This window comes from Miscanthus floridulus, chromosome 3 (assembly GCF_019320115.1).
Source record: "Miscanthus floridulus cultivar M001 chromosome 3, ASM1932011v1, whole genome shotgun sequence".
NCBI classification, from domain to species: Eukaryota; Viridiplantae; Streptophyta; class Magnoliopsida; order Poales; family Poaceae; genus Miscanthus; species Miscanthus floridulus.
In genome coordinates, this window is record NC_089582.1 from 15,938,058 (window position 1) to 15,957,927 (window position 19,870).

Here is a 19,870-nt window from a genome sequence, read left to right on the forward strand (position 1 = left end):
TATATATATAACAGTATTAATGTAATATCTAAGAAATTTGTTGGCATATATTGAATAAAGGCCGTCTTCGTATCTATTAAAAAAAAGGAGCACCATTGTATGTTGTCTGCAGTGTGCAGGGAAGAACTTTACAGTTACATTCCTGTGGTTGTTTTGGTGTCTAAGCACCGGTAGGTTGTCATGGTCTACTTGTGACTTGTAGTATGAGTAAAATGATTTGTGGAAAATTTGGCTTCTTTGTTGGTAACGACGGTAACCATGGGTGCATGAATCGTAATCGTAGATATTAGGCTGAGCAACGAATGAGGGTGAGGCGAAGGATGTATACCTTGTATCCGTGGTGGATAGCAGCTGCATGTTTTCTTTTGTCGGAGATAAGAGGTTCGCCGCGTCTTGTCCCCGCGTCGCCGTGGCCACCAAATTGGGCCAATGTTTTGCCTGGGCAATCGCCCGCTGTGTGCTCGCCCCGTGCAGTCGCCTCACTTCTAGGTAGGGCCCGCCCTAGGTGAGGTCGCCACACTTGCCTCTTGCGCCGCCGCGTCTGACCGCTATAGCTAGGGCTGAGGTTTCCTTTCTAGGGGCTGCGAGGAGCGAGCGGCGTGGAGGAGGAGGAGGAGGAGCTGCTGCCTCGCCGCTACCGTCTCAGATGGGAGGAGGAGGAGAAGGAGCAGGGAAGCACAGCGCGGCGGCGGATGGCGAAGTCGGCACCGCTCTGATTGTTTGCTGGCGTGGTCGAGGCGTGGATTTGGGGAAAATGAGCGGTGGGGTGGAAGCCATCGTCTGTTTCGGATAAGGAGGTTGGGGCCTTTTTTCTATGACTGGAACGGGCCTATGCGGGCTTATGCATATTTGCCTGATGGGCTTATGCGGGCTTTTTTTTGGGTCCAAATGATTTTTGGTATAATGCTGTGTACATTTTTTTTTTGTCTGGTTTGACGACATGGCCAAGCATATTTTTGTGGAAGAAGCGTTAAACACCTGAGCCGAGAGAAAAAAAAAGCAACGGTAGTCACCATGAAATACTAAAGAAACGATGCCGCGCTTTTTTTTTTTGTGACCTCCTAACTGGGCTTGAATCAACATAGAGAAACACTAACATGAAGAACAACATTGCTGCACGGTGGTGTTTACCAACTCGGTGGATGAAAACTAAAAGATTGCATACAGATGCCGCAGCATCATTATGTATACAAGATCATGGATGTATGCATACAATGGTCTATCCCTGTCAAACCAGGATAAGATCAGATGGTCGGTGTCTAGGCTCTGGATACTGATATATAGGCGATGGACAATGGTTAAATACGAAAAGGTTGCTTGTACAGGGCAAGACTCATCCACCAGATCATTTGAAGGAATCCAACATTCAATACGTAGAAATCATGACAGTGCTATGCATGTACTTAGAACGCTGAATCTGAATCGGTGAGCCATCGCAAGAGTATCTTATAGTTTTGTTGAAAACAGCATCAAGTTCAGAGAATCAATCTACACCCAGGCTACAACAAAGGATATATAGTTGACAAATGCAAGACCATGTGAGTCTCAGCGGAGTGAACACTTGCCATTTCAGAATGATCATGACAGACTGACAAAAGCGAAGAGGCTGCTCTGTTTCGAGCACAAATGTATGTGTTGCTTCGTACTTGACGAGGTAACCAACGACATCTTAAAAATTTAGAGGCCAACAGCACCAGTCAACAAGAAAATGACTAATTGAAAGTGAAGATAGAGTTTATCTGCAACATATTCTAGACCTAGAACAAACCTGTTAAGTTGTAGACCATTCGTGTTGGTTTTATGGCTGGGAACTGAGTGATCCTATAAATGTATTCAGGAATTGTCTGTGGAGGGTTTTGAACAACCTCAATAGTTGTCTGGGCTGCCATCTCTATCATCAGATCTCTGTCAACTGGCCTATAGCTTTTCTTCGCACTGTCAACGAGGAATTTCTTGATGATATAAACCTTTCCAACTTCAAAAAGAGATGCCTTGGATTTGATTAGGTCATTTGAAATCTCTGCATACATGGCGTGTCCCTGTAATTGTAAATATGCAATGAATTGATTAGATGCTATCAATATGAACATGTAATAGCAAAAGGTATAGTATTGATTCTATTGTTTGAAGGCTAACTAATTTTAAGATGGTTTTGACCAAGTCAGGAAGGTACCCGTGCGTCTGCTAGAACCATGCCAACATACAAAGGTGGTCCTTGGCCCATGTTTTCATAGTGTGTCCATTTTCTGATGACTCGAGTAGTTATGCCTTGTGCGTGGCGACCTTTCTGCAGATTGCTGAGAAACCTTGGCTGCTGCATGGTGCACCTAGTATATATGAAAGAAGTTGTTATTTGTAGTATGGAGGTAGTTTTAAAATAGCAGAAATAGAAGCTTGCTCTCTTTTTCCATTTTGGATAAGCAATTATTGTTTCATTTCTTAGTTTATCAAAAAAAGTGCAGATGCTGCATTCCTGTACATATTGATAGCACTACCTAAATCCCTCCGTGGAAGGATTTTCAAAAGCATCTATACAGGCCAAATTTTGGCTATGGCAGGCACGCAGGCCTCTTGCAATGGACTGTGCATATATAGGTACACTACTTAAATTATCATGGGCTGAACAGATGCAAACAGAAAGCAAAATACTATTGAAAGCAGGTGGAGTTTGGTATGTCAAATGCATAGATATGGCTGGCTTCATCTTTTATCTAGTCTAAATACTGAAGCACTTCTCTGTAGACTACATTCTTGGTCTCATCGGTAGCTTTTCCATCGTCATCTTCGATGTATATCTTGAGACCTTGCTCTGTAGTTGCACGTGATACAGCAACGTATAGCTGTCCATGTGAAAAAATAGGCTTTTTGAGGTAGACGCCAACAGCTGAGAGAGTTTGTCCCTGGCTCTTGTTGATTGTCATAGCGTAGCATACTTTGATAGGATATTGTCAGCGCTGTAGAACAAATGGCCATCTGTTACTTTTTAAACTTAAGGCTATGCGAGGTATAGCGAAGGCTTGATTCGCCTGTCGCCCATTCATAATCTTAGCCTCAATTGTCCATTCTCCAACCGAAGTGACGATCAGTCTTGTACCATTGCAAAGACCAGCCCTTTGGTTGAGATTGCGCAGCAACATTACTGGGATTCCTGGTTTCAAAATGATTTTATGTTGTGGGAAATTATTACCATTGATTGAGTTTAAGAACTCAACTGGGTATAAGAGGTCATATGCTTCTTGTTGAGCAGTGGATTTGTCAATAGTATCTGAGCTCAGGCATTCCTTCTCTGTACCAGGGACTAAGGGGATCATGTAATCATTAACAGTATCTGTTAGTTCATTTGTTGGAGCTAGTATAGCTCTCTGTGATAAGTATATAGGGTCTTTGTATTTGGCACGAAAGCTAGGATAAACTGAGTGGACAATAGCTGCAAGCCTGTCCTCATCAGGAGTGATAAGCAGCTGCTGTGGTACTATAATCCACCTTGGTTCGTCGTCTGTGTCTCTAGCTGTGCATGGTATTTTGCCCTCACCGATGTCCAATATCCACCTACTAAATGCTGCCACCTCTTGCTGTTTAGAAGGATCATCCGGTGAACATACCAATCGCATATTCTGTTTTAGACGCAGGATTTCAACATGGGTCCATAACCGAGACCTGATGACAGCGGAGCTAATGATATCTTCTTTGGTACCACCTTCAACCACAGGTAAGATTTGTCTGAGGTCTCCTCCTAGAACAACTTTTCCACCAAATGGTATATGAGCAGCTTCTGGGCTTTTGGCTTTTTCAATATCCCTGAATGTGCGGTCTAAGGCCTCGAAGCATCTTCTATTAGCCATGAGGGCCTCATCCCAGATGACCAGGCTTGTGAGCTCAATAAGCTCAGAAAGCATTGTGCCCCTACTAACATCGCAGACTGTATCCTCTTCTATCTCACAAGGAATTTTGAACCTTGAGTGAGCCATACGACCTCCTTGGAGCAGCAGCGCTGCTACACCTGAGGAAGCCACGGTCAGTACAATCTTATTCTTTGCTCTAAGATATCCAACCATTCTATTCCATAAGTATGTTTTACCGGTGCCTCCGTATCCTGAAACAAAGAAGAATCCAGGCTGGTTTTGTTCAACTCTTTGGACTATTGTGTTGAAAGCATTTGCCTGATCTTCGTTGAGAGAAATAGTTGGATTATTCATATCAATGGATGGATCCGAGGGATGTGATAGCTCCTCTTCAACCAGACGATTGTATAGAACAGGATATTCAGAATGGGTCTTTGGAGGTAGATTGTAGTCAGCTATGTTCTTACCACTCTGCGAGAATAAAATGGCTAGCTCATCAAGAAGAAAATCTCTAGCCCGTGAATCAGGTACTGCGTAGTTTGGATCACCGACCATATCTCTATATTGATAGATAATGTCATCAGACAGATGACGCCATACTTTTTCAAAGAAACTCTTTTTGTCACCTACCTCATAGAACAGGATCATGGTAACGAACAAGCTTCGCAGTTGCGCTGAAGTAGCCCAAGCAGCCGACTCATCAAAGGCATTATACCACTCTTGGTCATCACCAAGGAGACCATGTGATCGGCATGCCTCTTTAAAAGTGTGATGATATGTTCCATTATGAAATCTAAGGTTTTCATAGCTGGTAGCACCTTTCACTATCAGAAGCAGCATGCGAAGGTAGTACCGCTCACCAGCCGATGGGTGTACATAATGGAGCCTGCCTATCTTACCAAACTTTTGCCTCCGCTTATGCCATTTCCTGTCTCTTTGATCCCATAACCATCTAGAGGGAAATTGCGGATAAGTGAGCGCTCTAGCTTCAGTAAAAATTGCATTACACTTAAACCACTGAGTCAACATTGTTCTTCTCAAAAACTCTGCTGATACTAATTTCTCCATTTTGGTCCTTGCGCTAAAGCTGACAAAATTTTCATTCGGAAGGTGAACAGGCATTCTCTCTACCGCTGGGTGGTGTCTGTGGATATCATATCCAAATATTCTCCAGCATGCATCTTGTTCACAGATATATCTGCAATCGAGGTATTCTTTTACCTCATTTATAGTGTTTGTTTCGTTATCATATGGTGCTAGTTGGCCTTTCTTAACTCTCTGTAGGTAAGCTTTGCTACAATCTGCTCCCTTGGTCACATATTTGAAAAGGTACTTGATGAAGGTCGTTTTATTGCACCATTCAACATTTATATGTGCCTGGTACTTTTTGAGTAGCAGCATATTATATGGGACAACCCATCTATTATCCATTTGGAAGCCTCCTTTGCGAACAAAAAGTGTATTTGTTCGTCTCTTGTACACTGCAAAACCATTCTTGCTAACCATAGTGGCTGCCTCATATGGCTTGGGAAAATGTTTTGAGCATTTATTCTTTTTCATGCAGGGACATTTTGGGTTGTCTTTACCACAAGGGCCATGTATCATATGTTCGGAGACAAGAGCATAGCCAAGTGGATCTATTTTTGGATCAGGTATCTCTACAGTGACATATTTGTCAATCATTGCTGCAGTTGGAGTTGATGTATCCGTGGAAGTCCATAGAATAATATGGGCATGTGGCAGTCCCCTTTTCTGGAATTCGACAGTGTGGAGCACTGCATTGGAAAAAGAGGGATCTTAAGAATTTGTAAGAAATAGTGGGTTGTTAGGAAACCGCACGCAGGTACGTACGAATGGAAAGGACTTTATCGAAGCAAGGATAGCAAGACACTATGCATAAACATGAGTGTACCTGCATTGCAGGGTCCAAAAGATATACCAGCTTTGATATCATGCAGAAGTTCCTCTAATTTCATATTAAAGACCCTGACTATCAGATCATTCCTATCAACTGGCTTTTGTCCAGGATCAAAGATGGCTTCAGCGATTTCAGGCCATTTGGGATTGCATGTGAAAGTAACGAAGAAATCTGGAGGACCATATTCTCGACAAATTGCGATCCCATCATGATAATTTTGTATCATGTAACGTCTGCCACCTGTGTGCGACGCTGGTAGCACGGTCATCTTCCCCATCTCGCTGCCCTCTGTGGATCCTCTATTTACTGCATCACAAATTCCTTGGATACTTTCCATTCTAATATCAGCTTGGTTTTCTACTATGTACCGTAGCCTGTTTTCATCTACACAGGCCCGAGCATCCACCTTAGCCTGACTTGAGAGTGCACCATAACACAAATACGGATTTGGTTCATCTTTCCTATAATGGAACATGTAGCAGTAGTAGTCCTGCATGGTGATTTTTATATGGGCATTGGCTCTTGTCTGTATGGCTCCATTGTAGAGAACCCCAGGTTGCCAACCGCGCTCAGCATATGGAAATAATAAAGGATATTGAAGCGCCATGAAAGCGGGATGCAGAGCAGAAATCTGTTGAAGATCTCCTGCTTGTTTTTACACAATAATATCCCGCTCAAAGGCTTCGTAGCTGAAATCACCAACTACTAACATAGCCAGCTGATCTGTAGTTGGTAAGCTGTACTGAGGCGGATCACCGTCTCTTGGGCCAACTATGCGAATAACAAAGTCTTCTGTTTCATCATCTGTCAACCGGTCCCTCGCCATCCGAAACTGCTGCGCGAATGAGTTGTGTTGATCAAGCATGGCAGCTAGGGACTCAACAATAGCAGGATCTAGATCCGATCCTGTAGCGTCATGATGACCTAAAGAAGCAATTCTATTTTGCACCTCGTGCGATGTATCATACACATATAGTTGTATGAACTTGGCAGGCTCATCATCCGGTGGCAGCAAAGAACCTATGCGGTGATGAATTTGTCCACAAATCTTAAAAACCGGAGGACCTCCACCATCATTCATGGATCGGTCTATGTTTGCTCCCATCGAAGTGAAGGCAAAAAGGCAATTGTACTGCCTGATATTTTTCATGAATTTATTAGAGATAGGACCACCGTCAAATCTCGCAAGAGTTGCTAGAGGCTCAGGTCTTGGCAGGAACCGCGGAATGGCGACTCTGCCTCCTTTGCAGCACCTGTTGTAGATAACTGAGCCCGAAGAACCCTGGGAGTCCTTGCCAATCCTTTCAGCGTGCCAAAAAATGGCTCGGCAGTTGCAGCATTGCTGATCAGGTGGACCATAATATGATCTTCCAGGATATGAAACTGGTTCATAGATATGGAACAGGCAGATGCATAGTAAGAAGCTCATTTTTTTTTGGGCCTGGGCTATGCACCGTGCTAAAAGTAAAAGCACATGTGCTGTGAAGATATGGAATCAGTACCTTTGAGGGCTTCTACGAAGGCCTCATCAAACTGGCCACAGTCTAGATCAGCACTGTGCCTAGATGCAGCACCTGTACAGGTACTATAGGTCTTAGGAATATGGATATGGAAGGAGATAGATAGAGACTGTGTGTCTAGTAGGTCTAAATACCTCTCCAGACAAGGCGATGTTGGTTTAACAGTTTCCTTCTTTTGCTCCTACATGCAGCAGGATTGGATGTTTCTAGAGGACACGAAGTATTATTTCCTGAGTAGAAGAATTGTAAGGCTAACGCAGGAACGGCATGAATATAACGCTGTATGTACACATGGAGGGCTGTACAGCCGATGGCACATACGTGGTCTCGCGCGGCGGCCTGCCGATGTCGGTATACCGGAGCTCTCTGCATGCACAGGAGCCTCCACTGCCATATATAGGCATATACTGTTAGGCTAACCAATATAGACAAATATGCAGTTCTCGGGAATCAGTTCCAGAGATCTTTTATATAAAATAGCGAGTAAAACAAAGTGCGTTTTACATACATGTCTGCTGTGCAGCCATAAGAAGCGGCTACTCCATGTGGTTTCGCTGGCTGTGCATCTTACTATGAAGAGACATAAACAGGTTTTTTTTTTGTGAGCAAAAAAAATACATGATCGATACATAATATGAGTAATATAGAGAGATAAGAGTTTTGACATGGAAAAAGCTATGAACCAGGTACTTGGAAAAAAGGTAAATAGCCATAAATGGCATGAACAAATTGGCTGTGCAGTAAAAAATCTTGGACACAGCTATAGGCCAGGAATCCTGCGTCTATATGGCAGAAGCGCGGTCGTACGACCATAGTTTCAGTGCCAAACAAGATGTAAGTAACGGAACGCGAAAACATAGTTCCACAGTTGAATCTGATTTATTGCTTTAGGAAGTTGTAATTACAATAGAAGAAAAAAATATTACAGAGAGATAGTCTAAGAAGACACAGGCTAGAAACACTAAAGAGTAGTACCGTGCGGAATAGCCGCGACCTCATCTAACAGGAGCCGCGCACAAACTTCGAGCGCAGGCAAAAGCACATTTGGGTGTTCTGAGGCTGCTATCACCAATCTAGCAAGTTGTGTACCCCTATTTGCAATTGGGAGGAGCCGCTGGGCAATAGCTCTATACATATGTAATCCATGCATACTGCAATCAACAGCAGGCAAACCATATAGCCTTTGCAAAGCAACAATAGCTTGGAACGCTGCGGCCTCATACATTAAAGCCTCATCTAAATGTGGATGACCCCAAAAAAATAATGTGCGGGGGCCGGCGTGGAGCACACTGGATGGTAGTTCAATCTCTATACCATAAAGATGTGTCCCATCCTGTATCACCTCATGTATACAAGATATATAAGGTAAGCAACATTGCTGTGCAATATCTCTCAAAATAGTTATATATGATAAGCCGGAAGAAAACATGACGTCAACGCTGGGTTTGCGAAAAAAAAGTTTGTTTCCCCAGAAAAAAAACTTTTGGCGGGGATTTTGCATATGAGAATTTTTTTTTTTTGCAAAGTCTCCGTGCGGAGCCAAAACTAAAATCAGCGTCGATATCCAGACAACCGTAAGAAGCGACCGCGTCCCTCTAATGTGTTTGCAGAACCCAAAAGAAAGCAGACTGATATCAGCTTACTTCATCATAAGAAGCACTGTTTTGGAGAATAGGTGTGCATATAAGGATGAGTCATTCTAACGTGAGAGGAAGCAGGAATCAAGCACAAAGGATCTCGAGGAACACCGAACAGCTATCCAACTGAGCACGGCGTAGCAGCCTTTGTCTAGCAGAGTGAAATAACCCAACCCAGGACAGTGATGCACGCCGAGGAACCTGTATTATATCATAACAATACCAAAAACAAGAGCAAATTAGGTCATTACACAAAGGGCATGAATCATAAAACAAAACGGTGTGTGCAGCAACATATGAAGTAGTTTAGGTGAAACCCAATACATGACAGAAATCAGATTCTAATTTTGAGGAACACCATATAGAAAAGAGTGGCCTAATTTCGCCCAAAAAAATATATATGGTTAGCAAACAAACAGCAAGTAAAAGATAATGTTACAGTACTATCGCTTATTGCTCCCTATACATAAAAGATGTTATTCTGAAATGGCTGATCCTGCATCAAATAAATAGCGTTGATTCAGTCAGCAAGGAACGACCTGTAACCCAAAGGCATGTCTTTGGCTTACCCAAATATTGGCTAACTCATCGTTACACTACTATCACCTATCGCTCCCTATATACATATGTGTCAGTAGGTGAAACCTGTTTCTGGATTCTATGTGTCCAGATTAGATTCTAATATATGTCGCCTGTTCCTCTTATACATATGTGTCCAGACTCTAATATAAAACTCAACCTGCTTCTATGTGTCAGTAGGCGAAACCCGATAGACGACAGAAATCAGATTCTAATCTGGCCCCTATATACATATTGGTTAGCACTAAGAGCCTTAGATGTATAAGAGGAAAAAACTAATTTTCAAAGCAGCCCAAATAATTTTTATAACTTATAATGTCCAGCTCGTCCTCACCAGCGGCCCCTGGCTGTGGTACTCGTGTAGAAAATCAAACATAAATGATACGGTACCCCAAGTGTTGGCATGCGGCAAACAAAAGCATCAATTGACATACAATTGATAAAGAAAGCAGTGAATCCATGTATAACAGGGAAAAACTAATTTTGAAAGCAGCCCAAATAATTTTTATGACTTATAATGTCCAACTCGTCATTAGCAGTGACCCTCGGGTGTGTTACTCTTGTAGAAAATCAAACATAAATCAAGCATGATGCCAATGCTGGGTTTGGCAAATAAAAATTTTGTCTGCCGAGAAAAAAACTTTTGGTGGGAATTTTGCAGATGTAAAATATAATTTTTTTTTGCGCAAAGCCTTCGCGCGGAGCCAAAACTAAAACCAGCGTCGATATCTAGATAGCCGTAAGAAGCGACCATGTCCTTCTAATGTGTTTGTAGAACCCAAAACAAAGGAGACCTGATATCAGTTTACTTCATCATAAGAAGCCCTGCTTTGCAGAATAAGTGTGCATACAAGGATGAGGCACTCTTACCTGAGAGCAAGCAGGAACCAAATACAGAGAATCTTGAGGAACACCGAACAGGTATCGAACCTTGCACGCTGTAGCACCTTCTGTCTAGCAGAGCGAAATACCTCAACCCAGGACAGCGATGCACGGTGAAGAACCTGTATTATCTCATAATAATAGCGAGAGCAACAGCAAATTAGGTGAATACACAAAGGGCATAAATCATAAAACAAAACGGTGCGTGCACCAACATATGAAATACTTTAGGCTAAACCCGATAGATGACAGAAATCAGATTCTAATTTGGCCCCTATATACATATCGGTTAGCACTAAGAACCTTAGATGTATAAGAGGAAAAAACTAATTTTCAAAGCAGTCCAAATAATTTTTTTGACTTATAATGTCCACCTCATCCTCACGAGCGGCCCCTGGCTGTGTTATCCGTGTAGGAAACCAAACATAAATCATATGGCACCCCAAGCGTTGGCATGCGGCAAACAAAAACATGAACTGGCATACAGTTGGAAAAAAAAGGCAGTGAAGGCAGGCAGCAGCATGCACAGCCAAATCTCATTCCACTAATACCGAAATCATTTTGGATGGGTAAATGCAAATTGGAACACAGACTTTTTAATATAAAACTCAACCTGTTTCTATGTGTCAGTAAGTACCCTTCTAAATTTTTCAACACAACCCAGCCCATCCAGATTCTAATTTGGCCTGTTTCTATGTATAGGGAGCATATATGTCCAGATTCATCATAAGAAGCATTTGAACAGCTGCTTCTTATCAGCTTACCTCAGTCTACTTCTAAATTTTTCAATACAACCTCAAGAGACATTTGATGGAGCAATCTATAACAATAAAATTTAATATAGGCAATCATTCTAAGCCTACACCGCACGTTATCCTATCTCTCTCCTAGATCAAAGGGCGCCGGGCATTTTTAATCTTGGATTCAATGAACACCTGCCTGCCACATACAAATTCCTAGAGTGCTCAAGTGCTGATCGCACAAACCTTTCTCCACATCAAGCTGCACGCATAACATGGCCGCAACCACTGTACGGCTGAGCAGACAGCGGCCACGCCTGAGTAGACAGTGGGCAGCAGCAGTCCCAGACCAACCGCCGACACGGCAGGCCGGAGCTGCCGGCGCTCTACGCTCATGCTAATCAGCGGGCAAGGTTGCACAGGCCGCCATACGCCGACAAGCACAGATCCTAGAGCCCATAACGCTGCATGACGCCCCCGTGTCGCATCCGTGAACGGCAGACACAAATCCTGTGGGGGAACTAACGGATCCGGCCATGGAGCCGCTGGATCCGGTCATGGAGGCCCCGGATGAACCCTAGCAAAAGCGGACGAGAAGATTCCCGGTTGACCTAGGCGCCGGAGTGCGAAGGAGACGAGGAGCAAGGGAGGGAGGCCGCCTTTACCTGGGGCTTGGTCGCGGCGGGTCGTCGCCGAGCCACCCGCGCCGGCCTCCACGCCGGTCGCCGGCGGCGCTCTCGCCAGGTGCGCCGGCCTGGGGCTACGCGCCAGCTGCACCCGCGACTAGCGACGTGGCCGTAGCTGGTGCGTCGCCGTGGGAGACAAGGAGACGAAGGGGAGGCGCGAGCAACGGCGGGAGCGGCAGCGGGGGCGCGAGCGGCGGGCGGGCGGCGGCGGCGTCCGTGCGACCCGCGAGAGGAATGGGGGAAGACGGGGAAGAGATGAGGCCGACTGTGTGGACCCAAAATCGAAGCCGCGGTATATATTCGGTGGGCCGACTCCGGAGCAGAAGCCGGACTATGCTGAGAGAAGCCGGTGCAAGCCAATAAGGAGCGGCGGAAGCGGATTCCAGTGAAATCCAATCGAAGCAATCACAGCCACCCGATTCAAGATCAGACGGCTGGGAGAATTTTGGCCGACGTAGATAGGCTCCCTGGCGGAGGAGCATGTCCGGCTTGTCTGTCTTAATTATGGAGAGAACAACACATGTTATTTTTGAAATACAGACACAAATACTGATATACATACGCGCATGCTCCTATCAGAGTGCGCACTACTCCTATAAACACATTCTAGAGACTGAGAAGGATATTTGAGATTGACGAAGCCACTGTTTTTTTTTCTGAAATAAATCTAAATACGAGCAATCACGCTAGATTTAGGACACCTGGATTCCAGAGGTTGACAGGTTCCAACTTCCAAGTTGCACCTGCATTATTCATTGACCATCCAATACACGTGCCAATCTCCGAACAACTTGCAAATGCTACGGGTAATTTTAATGGGAATGGCGACTCTGCCTCCTTTGCAGCACCTGTTGTAGATAACTGAGCCCGAAGAACCCTGGGAGTCCTTGCCAATCCTTTCAGCGTGCCAAAAAATGGCTCGGCAGTTGCAGCATTGCTGATCAGGTGGACCATAATATGATCTTCCAGGATATGAAACTGGTTCATAGATATGGAACAGGCAGATGCATAGTAAGAAGCTCATTTTTTTTGGGCCTGGGCTATGCACCGTGCTAAAAGTAAAAGCACATGTGCTGTGAAGATATGGAATCAGTACCTTTGAGGGCTTCTACGAAGGCCTCATCAAACTGGCCACAGTCTAGATCAGCACTGTGCCTAGATGCAGCACCTGTACAGGTACTATAGGTCTTAGGAATATGGATATGGAAGGAGATAGATAGAGACTGTGTGTCTAGTAGGTCTAAATACCTCTCCAGACAAGGCGATGTTGGTTTAACAGTTTCCTTCTTTTGCTCCTACATGCAGCAGGATTGGATGTTTCTAGAGGACACGAAGTATTATTTCCTGAGTAGAAGAATTGTAAGGCTAACGCAGGAACGGCATGAATATAACGCTGTATGTACACATGGAGGGCTGTACAGCCGATGGCACATACGTGGTCTCGCGCGGCGGCCTGCCGATGTCGGTATACCGGAGCTCTCTGCATGCACAGGAGCCTCCACTGCCATATATAGGCATATACTGTTAGGCTAACCAATATAGACAAATATGCAGTTCTCGGGAATCAGTTCCAGAGATCTTTTATATAAAATAGCGAGTAAAACAAAGTGCGTTTTACATACATGTCTGCTGTGCAGCCATAAGAAGCGGCTACTCCATGTGGTTTCGCTGGCTGTGCATCTTACTATGAAGAGACATAAACAGGTTTTTTTTTTGTGAGCAAAAAAAATACATGATCGATACATAATATGAGTAATATAGAGAGATAAGAGTTTTGACATGGAAAAAGCTATGAACCAGGTACTTGGAAAAAAGGTAAATAGCCATAAATGGCATGAACAAATTGGCTGTGCAGTAAAAAATCTTGGACACAGCTATAGGCCAGGAATCTGCGTCTATATGGCAGAGCGCGGTCGTACGACCATAGTTTCAGTGCCAAACAAGATGTAAGTAACGGAACGCGAAAACATAGTTCCACAGTTGAATCTGATTTATTGCTTTAGGAAGTTGTAATTACAATAGAAGAAAAAAATATTACAGAGAGATAGTCTAAGAAGACACAGGCTAGAAACACTAAAGAGTAGTACCGTGCGGAATAGCCGCGACCTCATCTAACAGGAGCCGCGCACAAACTTCGAGCGCAGGCAAAAGCACATTTGGGTGTTCTGAGGCTGCTATCACCAATCTAGCAAGTTGTGTACCCCTATTTGCAATTGGGAGGAGCCGCTGGGCAATAGCTCTATACATATGTAATCCATGCATACTGCAATCAACAGCAGGCAAACCATATAGCCTTTGCAAAGCAACAATAGCTTGGAACGCTGCGGCCTCATACATTAAAGCCTCATCTAAATGTGGATGACCCCAAAAAAATAATGTGCGGGGGCCGGCGTGGAGCACACTGGATGGTAGTTCAATCTCTATACCATAAAGATGTGTCCCATCCTGTATCACCTCATGTATACAAGATATATAAGGTAAGCAACATTGCTGTGCAATATCTCTCAAAATAGTTATATATGATAAGCCGGAAGAAAACATGACGTCAACGCTGGGTTTGCGAAAAAAAAAGTTTGTTTCCCCAGAAAAAAAACTTTTGGCGGGGATTTTGCATATGAGAATTTTTTTTTTTTGCAAAGTCTCCGTGCGGAGCCAAAACTAAAATCAGCGTCGATATCCAGACAACCGTAAGAAGCGACCGCGTCCCTCTAATGTGTTTGCAGAACCCAAAAGAAAGCAGACTGATATCAGCTTACTTCATCATAAGAAGCACTGTTTTGGAGAATAGGTGTGCATATAAGGATGAGTCATTCTAACGTGAGAGGAAGCAGGAATCAAGCACAAAGGATCTCGAGGAACACCGAACAGCTATCCAACTGAGCACGGCGTAGCAGCCTTTGTCTAGCAGAGTGAAATAACCCAACCCAGGACAGTGATGCACGCCGAGGAACCTGTATTATATCATAACAATACCAAAAACAAGAGCAAATTAGGTCATTACACAAAGGGCATGAATCATAAAACAAAACGGTGTGTGCAGCAACATATGAAGTAGTTTAGGTGAAACCCAATACATGACAGAAATCAGATTCTAATTTTGAGGAACACCATATAGAAAAGAGTGGCCTAATTTCGCCAAAAAAATATATATATGGTTAGCAAACAAACAGCAAGTAAAAGATAATGTTACAGTACTATCGCTTATTGCTCCCTATACATAAAAGATGTTATTCTGAAATGGCTGATCCTGCATCAAATAAATAGCGTTGATTCAGTCAGCAAGGAACGACCTGTAACCCAAAGGCATGTCTTTGGCTTACCCAAATATTGGCTAACTCATCGTTACACTACTATCACCTATCGCTCCCTATATACATATGTGTCAGTAGGTGAAACCTGTTTCTGGATTCTATGTGTCCAGATTAGATTCTAATATATGTCGCCTGTTCCTCTTATACATATGTGTCCAGACTCTAATATAAAACTCAACCTGCTTCTATGTGTCAGTAGGCGAAACCCGATAGACGACAGAAATCAGATTCTAATCTGGCCCCTATATACATATTGGTTAGCACTAAGAGCCTTAGATGTATAAGAGGAAAAAACTAATTTTCAAAGCAGCCCAAATAATTTTTATAACTTATAATGTCCAGCTCGTCCTCACCAGCGGCCCCTGGCTGTGGTACTCGTGTAGAAAATCAAACATAAATGATACGGTACCCCAAGTGTTGGCATGCGGCAAACAAAAGCATCAATTGACATACAATTGATAAAGAAAGCAGTGAATCCATGTATAACAGGGAAAAACTAATTTTGAAAGCAGCCCAAATAATTTTTATGACTTATAATGTCCAACTCGTCATTAGCAGTGACCCTCGGGTGTGTTACTCTTGTAGAAAATCAAACATAAATCAAGCATGATGCCAATGCTGGGTTTGGCAAATAAAAATTTTGTCTGCCGAGAAAAAAACTTTTGGTGGGAATTTTGCAGATGTAAAATATAATTTTTTTTTGCGCAAAGCCTTCGCGCGGAGCCAAAACTAAAACCAGCGTCGATATCTAGATAGCCGTAAGAAGCGACCATGTCCTTCTAATGTGTTTGTAGAACCCAAAACAAAGGAGACTGATATCAGTTTACTTCATCATAAGAAGCCCTGCTTTGCAGAATAAGTGTGCATACAAGGATGAGGCACTCTTACCTGAGAGCAAGCAGGAACCAAATACAGAGAATCTTGAGGAACACCGAACAGGTATCGAACCTTGCACGCTGTAGCACCTTCTGTCTAGCAGAGCGAAATACCTCAACCCAGGACAGCGATGCACGGTGAAGAACATGTATTATCTCATAATAATAGCGAGAGCAACAGCAAATTAGGTGAATACACAAAGGGCATAAATCATAAAACAAAACGGTGCGTGCACCAACATATGAAATACTTTAGGCTAAACCCGATAGATGACAGAAATCAGATTCTAATTTGGCCCCTATATACATATCGGTTAGCACTAAGAACCTTAGATGTATAAGAGGAAAAAATTAATTTTCAAAGCAGTCCAAATAATTTTTTTGACTTATAATGTCCACCTCATCCTCACGAGCGGCCCCTGGCTGTGTTATCCGTGTAGGAAACCAAACATAAATCATATGGCACCCCAAGCGTTGGCATGCGGCAAACAAAAACATGAACTGGCATACAGTTGGAAAAAAAAGGCAGTGAAGGCAGGCAGCAGCATGCACAGCCAAATCTCATTCCACTAATACCGAAATCATTTTGGATGGGTAAATGCAAATTGGAACACAGACTTTTTAATATAAAACTCAACCTGTTTCTATGTGTCAGTAAGTACCCTTCTAAATTTTTCAACACAACCCAGCCCATCCAGATTCTAATTTGGCCTGTTTCTATGTATAGGGAGCATATATGTCCAGATTCATCATAAGAAGCATTTGAACAGCTGCTTCTTATCAGCTTACCTCAGTCTACTTCTAAATTTTTCAATACAACCTCAAGAGACATTTGATGGAGCAATCTATAACAATAAAATTTAATATAGGCAATCATTCTAAGCCTACACCGCACGTTATCCTATCTCTCTCCTAGATCAAAGGGCGCCGGGCATTTTTAATCTTGGATTCAATGAACACCTGCCTGCCACATACAAATTCCTAGAGTGCTCAAGTGCTGATCGCACAAACCTTTCTCCACATCAAGCTGCACGCATAACATGGCCGCAACCACTGTACGGCTGAGCAGACAGCGGCCACGCCTGAGTAGACAGTGGGCAGCAGCAGTCCCAGACCAACCGCCGACACGGCAGGCCGGAGCTGCCGGCGCTCTACGCTCATGCTAATCAGCGGGCAAGGTTGCACAGGCCGCCATACGCCGACAAGCACAGATCCTAGAGCCCATAACGCTGCATGACGCCCCCGTGTCGCATCCGTGAACGGCAGACACAAATCCTGTGGGGGAACTAACGGATCCGGCCATGGAGCCGCTGGATCCGGTCATGGAGGCCCCGGATGAACCCTAGCAAAAGCGGGCGAGAAGATTCCCGGTTGACCTAGGCGCCGGAGTGCGAAGGAGACGAGGAGCAAGGGAGGGAGGCCGCCTTTACCTGGGGCTTGGTCGCGGCGGGTCGTCGCCGAGCCACCCGCGCCGGCCTCCACGCCGGTCGCCGGCGGCGCTCTCGGCAGGCGCGCCGGCCCGGGGCTGCGCGCCAGCTGCACCCGCGACCAGCAGCGTGGCCGTAGCTGGTGCGTCACCGTGTGAGACAAGGAGACGAAGGGGAGGCGCGAGCAGCGGCGGGAGCGGCAGCGGGGGCGCGAGCGGCGGGCGGGCGGCGGCGGCGTCCGTGCGACCCGCGAGAGGAATGGGGGAAGACGGGGAAGAGATGAGGCCGACTGTGTGGACCCAAAATCGAAGCCGCGGTATATATTCGGTGGGCCGACTCCGGAGCAGAAGCCGGACTATGCTGAGAGAAGCCGGTGCAAGCCAATAAGGAGCGGCGGAAGCGGATTCCAGTGAAATCCAATCGAAGCAATCACAGCCACCCGATTCAAGATCAGACGGCTGGGAGAATTTTGGCCGACGTAGATAGGCTCCCTGGCGGAGGAGCATGTCCGGCTTGTCTGTCTTAATTATGGAGAGAACAACACATGTTATTTTTGAAATACAGACACAAATACTGATATACATACGCGCATGCTCCTATCAGAGTGCGCACTACTCCTATAAACACATTCTAGAGACTGAGAAGGATATTTGAGATTGACGAAGCCACTGTTTTTTTTTTCTGAAATAAATCTAAATACGAGCAATCACGCTAGATTTAGGACACCTGGATTCCAGAGGTTGACAGGTTCCAACTTCCAAGTTGCACCTGCATTATTCATTGACCATCCAATACACGTGCCAATCTCCGAACAACTTGCAAATGCTACGGGTAATTTTAATGGTACAAGCTGCCCGTGGAAAATCCAAATGAATAATGTTCTGGAAACCTGGCTCGCAGGCAATATGCCTGCATGAAGGCACAGGTTAAGGTCGACATCTCTCCAAATTAAGGTCAGCTAAGGTAAACATCCAAACAACCCTGCGCCTTGTACTAGTCTGATACAGACAAGTCTACCTTTTACTGAGATACCTACGAACATTTTTATTTTTGTAGATCTTAGATATAAGATAGATAAAGTTGCTATAGACGTCCTGTTTTGAACGGCATTATGTCATCCACCAAAAAATATTTAGTCATAATACGAGTAATCGGGCTAAAGTCAAATGCATATTTATAGGTTCTGCTTAATGAGACTAAACAATTTAGCTATACTGAGTTTTGATCTGACCTAAGCAAGTCAAGATATCCATGTCAATTTTACTGCTCCCGTACGTCGGGCGATCGTGTCCTTGGAATTCTTGCCCCTTGTGGAATTTCTTCTAGCTTCTAGTAACTTGCCATCACTATTGAGTGACCAAATGGACAACTACTTTTATTTAGCAGCTTACAATTTGGTTCCCCGGTTTGCTACTTACTTAGATCACAAATATATATATATATATATCTATCTTTTAGATTTGTCCTAAGTCAATTTTTGATAGACTAGGAATTTGAAAAAAAATCTATTGCGCAAACATAAGATTCCCATTATTAGGTTCATCATTATGAGAAATATTATCATAATATATAATATATAGCTCTTTTATTTAATATAATACAATTTTATATTAGTATACTCTTCTATTTAATATAATAACTTTCTTGATATAATCGAAGTGGAATACTGGCAAACTATGTGGTGAAAACCATATACATATACTAGGTGGAAACATGGAAACCAATTCAAAAAATGTATTTTGATCTTAAAAAAATGAAATTTGGCATATCCATAGTGCATACAAATATGTACTCACATGCAAAAGTTGGGATGCAAACTCAAACTAGAAAAATTCATAAGAAAATAACAAATTTAAGATGCATGTGCACTAGAAAACAAAATCCAAGGGATTTTGTCTTTTTGTGACATGCACCTGAAATTTGCCATTTTTTGTATGAATTTTTCAATAGTAAGTTTGCATCTCAACTTTTCCATGTGAGTACATATTTGTATGCACTATGGATGTGCCAAATTTTAGATTTTTTTAAACAACCAAAATACGTTTACATGATATATGGACCTCCTATGTATATCCAGGATCAAATGAAGTACCAACTACAACGGCCAAGCTTTTTAGAGACAACTATAGATGTTGTATATATAGAGACGGCTAAACTAGCCGCCTCTAAGCTTAGGTTGCTAGAAGTAAGAGATTTGCAGAGGCGGCTGCCTAGCTGTCTCTATAAATAGAATTTGTAGAAACCGCTGACAACAACAACCGTCTTTGTAAATCGTTTTTCAGAAATGGTTATTGTTATGAGCCACCGTTAGAGGCAGGGCCCAGAAAGTAAAAGAAATTCGTTTTGGGTTCAAATACGCAAGTTCAACACGAAAAAGACCAAAAACTAAGCACAACTTTTTTTAGGGCCTAGAAACTAATTTTCTCAAAAAAGTGCACGGAGACTTTCAGTTG

At 43.6% G+C, this 19,870-nt stretch overlaps 3 protein-coding genes across 13 annotated transcripts; all 3 read right to left on the bottom strand.

Moving 5' to 3' along the window:
- Positions 1-1,898: 1,898 nt before the first annotated feature.
- Positions 1,899-17,701, bottom strand: LOC136541390 (uncharacterized). Of its 11 annotated transcripts, none has more exons than XM_066533247.1 (9): positions 11,784-12,062; positions 10,367-10,500; positions 8,985-9,118; positions 7,789-7,850; positions 7,602-7,667; positions 7,415-7,510; positions 7,263-7,334; positions 2,174-2,327; positions 1,899-2,039 (listed from the first exon to the last, which is right to left on the bottom strand). In XM_066533247.1, the coding sequence occupies exons 4-8, from the start codon at positions 7,805-7,807 to the stop codon at positions 2,263-2,265; spliced, it is 318 nt and encodes a 105-aa protein (XP_066389344.1). In that variant the 5' UTR covers positions 7,808-7,850; positions 8,985-9,118; positions 10,367-10,500; positions 11,784-12,062; the 3' UTR covers positions 1,899-2,039; positions 2,174-2,262. The 11 variants fall into 11 exon arrangements, with proteins under 11 accessions (XP_066389344.1, XP_066389340.1, XP_066389342.1 ...); XM_066533243.1 differs by lacking the exon at positions 11,784-12,062 and adding an exon at positions 11,365-11,717 and having other exon boundaries at positions 7,415-7,486; XM_066533245.1 differs by lacking the exon at positions 11,784-12,062 and adding an exon at positions 11,365-11,717.
- LOC136542872 (uncharacterized) lies at positions 2,613-6,403 on the bottom strand. The gene is made up of 4 exons (XM_066535512.1): positions 5,755-6,403; positions 3,188-5,617; positions 2,725-2,809; positions 2,613-2,619 (listed from the first exon to the last, which is right to left on the bottom strand). Exons 1-4 carry the CDS (start codon positions 6,365-6,367, stop codon positions 2,613-2,615), a joined length of 3,135 nt encoding a protein of 1,044 aa, XP_066391609.1. The 5' UTR covers positions 6,368-6,403.
- LOC136543249 (uncharacterized) lies at positions 12,472-16,131 on the bottom strand. The gene is made up of 7 exons (XM_066535747.1): positions 16,004-16,131; positions 14,622-14,755; positions 13,427-13,488; positions 13,053-13,305; positions 12,901-12,972; positions 12,653-12,782; positions 12,472-12,547 (listed from the first exon to the last, which is right to left on the bottom strand). The coding sequence occupies exons 4-7, from the start codon at positions 13,288-13,290 to the stop codon at positions 12,472-12,474; spliced, it is 516 nt and encodes a 171-aa protein (XP_066391844.1). The 5' UTR covers positions 13,291-13,305; positions 13,427-13,488; positions 14,622-14,755; positions 16,004-16,131.
- Positions 17,702-19,870: the final 2,169 nt, after the last annotated feature.